We start from the raw sequence: 7,764 nt of genomic DNA, 5'->3' as shown, positions 1-7,764 counted from the left end.
CCTTCGACCTTCATCAGGCATGTTGGTCGCCATCTTGTTTTTTTTTTATAGGACCTGCGTAAAAATTAAGGCAAAAAATATTTCTAGTAAAAAAAAGCCATTAACTAAAACCTGACTAACTAGAACCTGTATAAAAATTAAGGTAAAAAAATATCTAATGAAAAAAGTCATTGACTTCAATTCATTGAACCTGCGTAAAAATTAAGGCAAAGAAAATGTCATTTCAATGTAAAATCTATGATTAATCTAAAATTTTGAGATACGGAATGATAATTCATATTATTTAGACTATTCGGACTACTGTTACTAGTGTTATTTCGCAATCTTATGTTGATGTAACCTGTGATTTTCTTGTCAAAATCTTTCTATCAAATTTGGTATTCTACAGAGATTTTCAAACAGACCTCTTTATTTAATCTACGGCAACAGCATGCTCTCATCCTATCAGCCATGACTCGATAGAAGTCCCAAGTAATTTGTAATTCTATTCTGAGTATCGTCTGTATTGAAGATTAAACCTTCAACTTTCGGAAGAGTGTAACTTACAATTGAATTACCAAGTACTTTATCCGTTACGTGTTGTATAACGGATAAAGTAAGTAATATGAACCTGCCATGGAAGGTGCTGCCCGTCCAGTTAAAACCACCCAGACAACAATCATAAAGAATATCCAAATATTTTTAAAACTTATTTCTACTGTAACGTACATCACAATACTAATAATTTGTTTGCTTATTTTTCATCTTACATACTATAGTTTTGATTAGTGATATTGTTTTCTCCTCATTCTGATAATATTGCTGTTGTTAATTACAGGGTGGAGTGATAAAATTGTCGGCTTAGAAAAGACATGATTCCATTTCCGTTTGATGAAAACCGGATTTGTTTTTTGGTTGCAGACCATTTATTAGTTGGCCAGTTGTGCACAAAACCACAAGCGATATGGAGCCTTCTATCATGTCTGAAAGTGACACAATGTTCAACGAGTGAGATCTGAAATGCGCTGATGTACAACTCGTGCTCTCTACCGATCCAAGTTATGACAACAGGACCATTGCCAGCACCCTGAACCAACTGGGCTACTTCATTTGGTCATACGTTGAGAACATCACCAACATGACCTTCCACAATACCAAAGCCATCCGCAAACTCTCGCTGGTGCTTGTAGAAAAGGCATGCTCCCAGTTCCGGACCCGTATCGAGGTAGTGATTGAGGCTGAAGACGACTACATTGAATAGATGTTAGGTTTACTACATAATCAAGTTACTTGAATTGATTTTTCAATAAAAGTTTTAAAATAAAGCTGTAGTGTTGTTTTCTTTAGGGCAACAAATTTATCGTTCCACCCTGTATTTAACCCTGCATAATAATGTCTGCATAATAATGCCTGCCTCCTCAGTATTTCTTGTTCCAATACGATTCTTATTTTATTGCAGATCAGGGAAGTTCAAATCTTGAAAAGTTCTTTTATTTTTTGAAACTAAAATATTATATATTTTCAAGAAGGTAAGAGCAACTTATATTTATTTCTTTATCTTTGTTTATTCTTTTTACCAGCCTCAAATTGATCTGTTAATCAAAATCATTCATACACCATCGTGTGGAATTGCGACATAGAATTTAATCCGATATGCACACTCTACTTTGTGCACGGATGGATTAGGGGATGCATAGTATGATTTTAATTTTTAAAAGAATTTTGCAAGCAGGTACAAAATAGAGGCATGTAAAAATATTGTCCCAAAAAATCAACAAAAATTTAAAACTTTGGCGCTTCCGTATTATAATAACGAAAAAAGTATTTATTATCAAGTGAAACAAATGGTACCTATGTAATTGCCAGGTCTCAAATAGTAACATATCCAAAAATTATGGAAAACAAAATGGTAGAAAAGTAATTATTAATGAAAAAAAGGAATTTATAAAAACACTGTATTATGCTTTCTAAAAAAAAAAGGAGATAAGTTGACAGGGGAGATAATTAAGTTCAGTTTCTTACGTCACGTGGTGGACGTAGTTCAAAATGTCGGACAAATTTTATTCCCTATGTAAACTTTATCAAAAAAATTTCCATTAATTATTATTTTTCTACTTCATTATTTTCCATAATTTTTTTGGATATGTTACTATTTGCAAAATGGCAATTAAGTAGGTACCATTTGTTTTACTTGAAATTCAATATTTTTTCGTTATTATAATATAGAAGCACTGAAACTTTATTCAATATATGTTTATATGATAAAGTAAAATCAGCCGGTTTTTATCATTGATGCATTTCTTCCTACAAAATCAATATTTCATTTTAAAGTAGAAAAGGGGGATTCAGCGAAGAGTCCTTTTTACTTTTAAATGTTGATATAATTTTCTTTTTAATTTAACAAACTTCTTAATGTTTTTCTTTTTGTATCGTATCCAAGATTTTGATAACCCCATTAATACATGGGAGCAATTAGCTCAATAATTAAACACATTTATATTTAGGAGTTTTCATATAATTGAAAATTAAAATTGCATTTTTTTTTAATTCATTTATTCATATTTTTATTTGTTTATTTATTTTTGTTGCAGTTTGACATTGTCTTTTGGTGCCATACAAAGTCTGATCAGCGGCCAACCATTTGAGCAAATCCTGAACGAAACATATCAATACGAAGATAAAAATGTCGATCGGACAGTTATACAAAGTTTGAAGTATTTCTGAAAATGACCTGGATGTTTGAAAACTGCGGAATGAGGCGTGATTAAATTTTTGCAGAAGTTCAATTCTTTGGACTATGCGACAACACCAACATTTACATTCTTAAACAAAAGCCAAATACTGGATATTTACTAAACCAACAGATCATAAGTTTCCTCAAAACAACAGAAATATTTAAACTCATATCATTTTCTGATAAAATCCCCAATAAACAACGCCATGATGACAAATTAAAATGTACCAAATAATCAAAGAGGCTTTCAAAAAATGTTAACTCTAAGCCTAAATATTTTTTTTCTGTAATATTTCTCAGATAACTGAATGAAAAGTCGAGAGAATCAAGCCTTTCAACATTCATGCATTCAACAAAACAAGATCTCTAATTGATTGCCTCCAACTTTCAAAGCTTATAAATTGTATATACGTTATGTTAACCCTGGTTGGTTAACAGTTCAGAAAAACAATTGCCAAATAATTAAGTCATCAGTGCCACCTACATTTGATCATTCACTACGAACTTTAAATTATTAAAGGGAGACAACTCATATTAATTTTATTTTTTAGAAAAAGCATAAAGGAATCAAGTGGTAACAAAAAGAAATTACATTTCTGAGAATGTATTCTACCAGAAAAAAATCATGTAAAAAGAGCTTCCATTTTTGTCTGGATATAAGTTATTTATCATTATTATTTTTTATCATTATCATTTTTATCATTATTATTTTTTATCATTATTATTTTTATCATTATTTGGTTAGATAAACAATAAACTCAAACTTAGCTTTTTTTCCCCTCAAACTATAAAACCAACAAGTAAGTTGAAAAAAAATCTATGAAATCTAACAGGTAACAAATTAAAAAAAGTAAACCAGTTGTTTCTTTACAATAACATCATACCATGAAAGAAAATGTCATTATTTTTAAATGGTTCAATTTTTAAAATGGTTAGCCTAATAGAAATGTACTCTTAGAATCTTATGTATTTCAGCCCCCCCCCCAAAAAAAAAGACACATACATTTTAAAATTTGAATTAAAAAATTATTTTAGAAGCTGCTGCTAATATTGTTGTTGCAGGCAGAATCAGAAGCTGCTGCTAATATTGTTGTTGCAATCAGAATCAGAAGCTGCTGTTATTATTGTTGTTGCCGAGGTAGTGCTGGTTCCGCTACTAGTGCTCCGCATAGTATTATGAGTGTCTATCATGTTCTGTATTAGTTTAGCAGCCATCACAAGACGCTCACTATTTTTGCATTTATGGGTGCTTCATGAATCAGTTTTTGTTGCTGTAACAGCATCATTGTTGGGATTCGATTTATTTTAGAAATCACATGATTTTGAAAAAGACAAAATGGTCATAAAAAAAATGAATAAATTATTATAATCATTCTCATTTGTTTATACGGCCATATTTCCTCATTCATTTATTTTTCAATAATTCAATAATTTAAAAAAATTTATTTTTCATGATCGTTTCCAAAATTCGAGAAGCCTGCAAATCTTATTCTTGAAGCAATAAAAAATAGATATAAAAAATAATGAGCATTTCATGTTGCAGTAGTCTAATATGTAGGGAAACAATATGGCAGACATTCGTAACGCTATCAAGTATTCAGTTATAAAAGAAAGAAATAATCATTTGTTATTAAAATGAAGAAATATTATAAAAAAAAAAAAATATATAAAAAAAGCATGTTTTTATTTCTGGGAAATATGCATGTCTATTTGTCAGCAAAAGAAGCTGCTAATATTGTCAATGTGAGCAGGATTAGAAGCTGCTGCTGCTGTTGCTATTCTAGGCAGGATTGGATCCTAATCCTAGGCAGGATTGGGAGTTACTGCTAGTATTGTAGTTGTGGGCAGGATCAGAAGCTGCTGAATTACTACAGGTCGGCTTGTTACAATGTATGATGATGATGATTTCTCCTAGCAGTGTTCGAGTTTAATTTTGATACGACTGCTGAAGGTTAGAAACTGCTGCTAGTATTAGTGCGGCAAGCAGGATCGGAAGCTGCTGCTAGCATTGTTGCTGTAAGTAGGATTGGAAGTTGCTGCTAATATAGTCATCACAGGCAGGATCAGAAGCTGCTGCTATTATTGTTTTTGTCAGTGGTGCTGCTCTTCATTGTAATCGTCATGGGTCACTGAGTTACCTAACAGTGGCAGTAGGGTTAGAATGAAAGTGTTAAAATGAGTGTCAGAAATGCATGTTTTTATAGTAGACATATAAGTGCTGTTGTTGGCAAGGTCTGATATTACCTAATTGGTCAACAGAGCAGGAGATCCATAAAGAGAGACGAAATTATGTCTATTTCTGTCACATGCATCTAAGCTGTTGAAGGATTAACTTCTGGTTTTATTTTTTATTATTAGTGCCGAGTTCTGAACTGAACAGGACACAACTACAAAAATTTGACTATTTAAAATATAATAATGTGCTTCTTTCATGGTGGGGTTATTGTAAAGAAATACTCATAATTCTTGTCTTGTTGGATTCAAATCTTATAATTTGATGCTTAATTGACATAAGGAATTTACGCACGCACACACACACACACACACACACATACATACACACACACACACATACATTCATACAAACACATGCATAGAATGTGAGAGAGACCTACACTAGTAAAACCAGACTAAAACTATTACCGACTCACACACGCTTGAAAGGACCAAACACCACATTTCATGTTTTTTCTTTGTTGTCTCATGGCATATAAAAATGGAAGTACATTCATTTCATGGATCTTTGGAATCTGATTGGGTATCATTAAATTCTTGCAAATTCACATTGCCATTGTTTTCATTCTTTTTTAATTCTTAGTTTTTACATGTTTTTACAAGGTGCCTTCAATAAGTTTCCAGACTTTTTTTCATCTGACCATTTTTATTGATAGTACATACATGAAACTCTAGTCTCCTTTGAAGTAATCTCCTCCAACTGCAATGCACTTGTTGCACCGTTCCAACAACTTCTGGAAGGCCTCATGGAAGTCCTGTTGAGCTTTAGAAATGACTAAAAATCACAGGGGGCAAAGTAAAAACCGTCTTGATGCTCATCTTGGTCAAATAGTCTGTAATAAAGATGGAGTTGTAGACTAGTGCATTGTCCTAGTGGAAATGTCGCTGACCCAATTTGAAGAAAAATTAGCATAATCTTCAAAATATTTGTACAAATTCCACAAAAAATGAGATTAATAAGGAACCTTGTTATGCTCTTCCAGTGTACCAAATTTCACTTCTCTGCGTTTTATAGTAATTTCAAAATTTTATAAATATTAACCCACAATAAAGCGATACACAGAATGTCAGAATTGGTAGCAAAACAGATAAAATATTTATACAGCAATAGAAATTTCTTCTCGAAAGTGTCTGCCTTACTTTATCTCTTTCTCTGTCTGCCTGTCTGTCTTCCTCTTTCTCTTATGGAGGAGAATTAAAAGAAATTCTGTTTGGAAAGTATTTTTGGAAAACCAACTGTGAAAGAAATCCAAGTAATTGCACTTACAAAGGAACAGCAGTTGGAGTTTCTAAATTTGGAGGAATCCCTCATCATAAAAATTTGGAGGAATCATAAAAAAAAAATAAATAAGAAAAGATGCTAAACTCTCAAAAGTCCTTATTTTTCCGATTCCTGATTCCGATTAATCGTCCCAACACTAGGTTTATCTTTTATGATAGTAAACGTTTTACTTTGGTTTTTAAGAAACAAAATTGTAAAAATTTATAAAAAGATTTTCTGTTTGTTTTTAGTTTAAAAGCTATCTATCTATCTATCTATCTATCTATCTATCTATCTATCTATCTATCTATCTATCTGGTTGGGTCCTTGCCTTGACCAATGTAATTCTTTCTCTTTCCCGATTTCTCTATCTTCCATCAGCTACCGCAGATCTGTAGCAGTTAACGAACTATTTACTATAAGCGGATCAATGCCTGGTGCCAAAGTGATTCGGCCACACTGACCAATTGGTTGGCAGGGCGCATTGATTTGAGTTGTCCCCTTAAGGACTATTTTTAGCCCTTTGGGATTTCAGCTGCGATTGCCAGAGAGACGCCAGCAAGCGACCTATACAGACCTCTCTCACTCACTCCTCCCACTGCTACTTTTTAACGACTGCAGTCTGATGGCAGACGACACCTTCAAACAGACATTTACACTTTCTTTCTTTCTCTTCAGTCTGAGATACAATCTCGCCTTTTTTAAATAAACCCTTTATTATTGTTTTGTTAAAAGCAATGTCGTTTGGCCTTGTGTTTATTTAAATAATTATTAGGAGAGAAATGCACAACATTTACCTCCTATATAAAAAAAAGGCGAGATTGTATCTTAGACTGGAGAGAAAGAAAGAAAGTGTAAATGTTTGTTTGAAGGTGTCGTCTGCCATCAGACTGCAGTCGTTAAAAAGTAGCAGTGGGAGAGGTGAGTGAGAGAGGTCTGTATAGGTCGCTTGCTGGCGTCTCTTTGGCAATCGCAGCTGAGACCCTAAAGGGCTAAAAATAGTCCTTAAGGGGGCAGCTCAAATCAATGCGCCCTGCCAACCGATTGGTCAGTGTGGCCGAATCACTTTGGCACCGAACATTGATCCGCTTATAGTAAATAGTTTGTTAACTGCTACAGATCTGCGGTAGCTGATGGAAGATAGAGAAATCGGGAGAGAGTAAGAATCACATTGGTCAGGCCAAGGACCCGACCAAATAGATAGATAGATAGATAGCTTTTAAACTAAAAACAAACAGAAAATAGTTTGTTAACTGCTACATCACCCCCTGCTTAGGCGAAAAGCCGATGAAGAAAAATAAAAAGGTAGAAGTCTTTAGAAAAATACAGAACACAACGCAACGTAATGTCTGGAAGTTTATGTTGCCGAAGAAAGAATATATAAAAGGGTAATGAGAATAGAAAGTTCCAGCTAAAGATCTTCAGGATCACAGTTGGTGTCATATGCAATTTGCTGGATATATGTGGATCTAGGTCATCCTATGCTCGTGTGCCCATGCCATGGAGTCCACAGCAATACATTTCTCACCAGCTCTTGCTTACTCCTCTGGCAGTG

The 7,764-nt window shown here is 33.4% G+C and overlaps 1 protein-coding gene across 1 annotated transcript in view; it reads left to right on the top strand.

Moving 5' to 3' along the window:
• Nucleotides 1-3,302, top strand: part of LOC145293285 (vitamin K-dependent gamma-carboxylase-like) — a 100,025-nt gene extending 96,723 nt beyond the window's left edge. The window contains exons 15-16 of the mRNA XM_080139888.1: nucleotides 1,439-1,508; nucleotides 2,571-3,302. Of these exons, the coding sequence (XP_079996014.1) occupies nucleotides 1,439-1,508; nucleotides 2,571-2,703 (203 nt within the window). The 3' untranslated portion in view covers nucleotides 2,704-3,302. The remainder of the gene's footprint in view (nucleotides 1-1,438; nucleotides 1,509-2,570) is intronic.
• Nucleotides 3,303-7,764: the final 4,462 nt, after the last annotated feature.

This window comes from Euprymna scolopes, chromosome 14, assembly GCF_053919585.1.
Source record: "Euprymna scolopes isolate OS-2025 chromosome 14, ASM5391958v1, whole genome shotgun sequence".
Classification (NCBI taxonomy): Eukaryota; Metazoa; Mollusca; class Cephalopoda; order Sepiida; family Sepiolidae; genus Euprymna; species Euprymna scolopes.
Note: the sequence above shows the minus strand (reverse complement) of the source record. Positions and strands in the feature narration are given on the sequence as shown.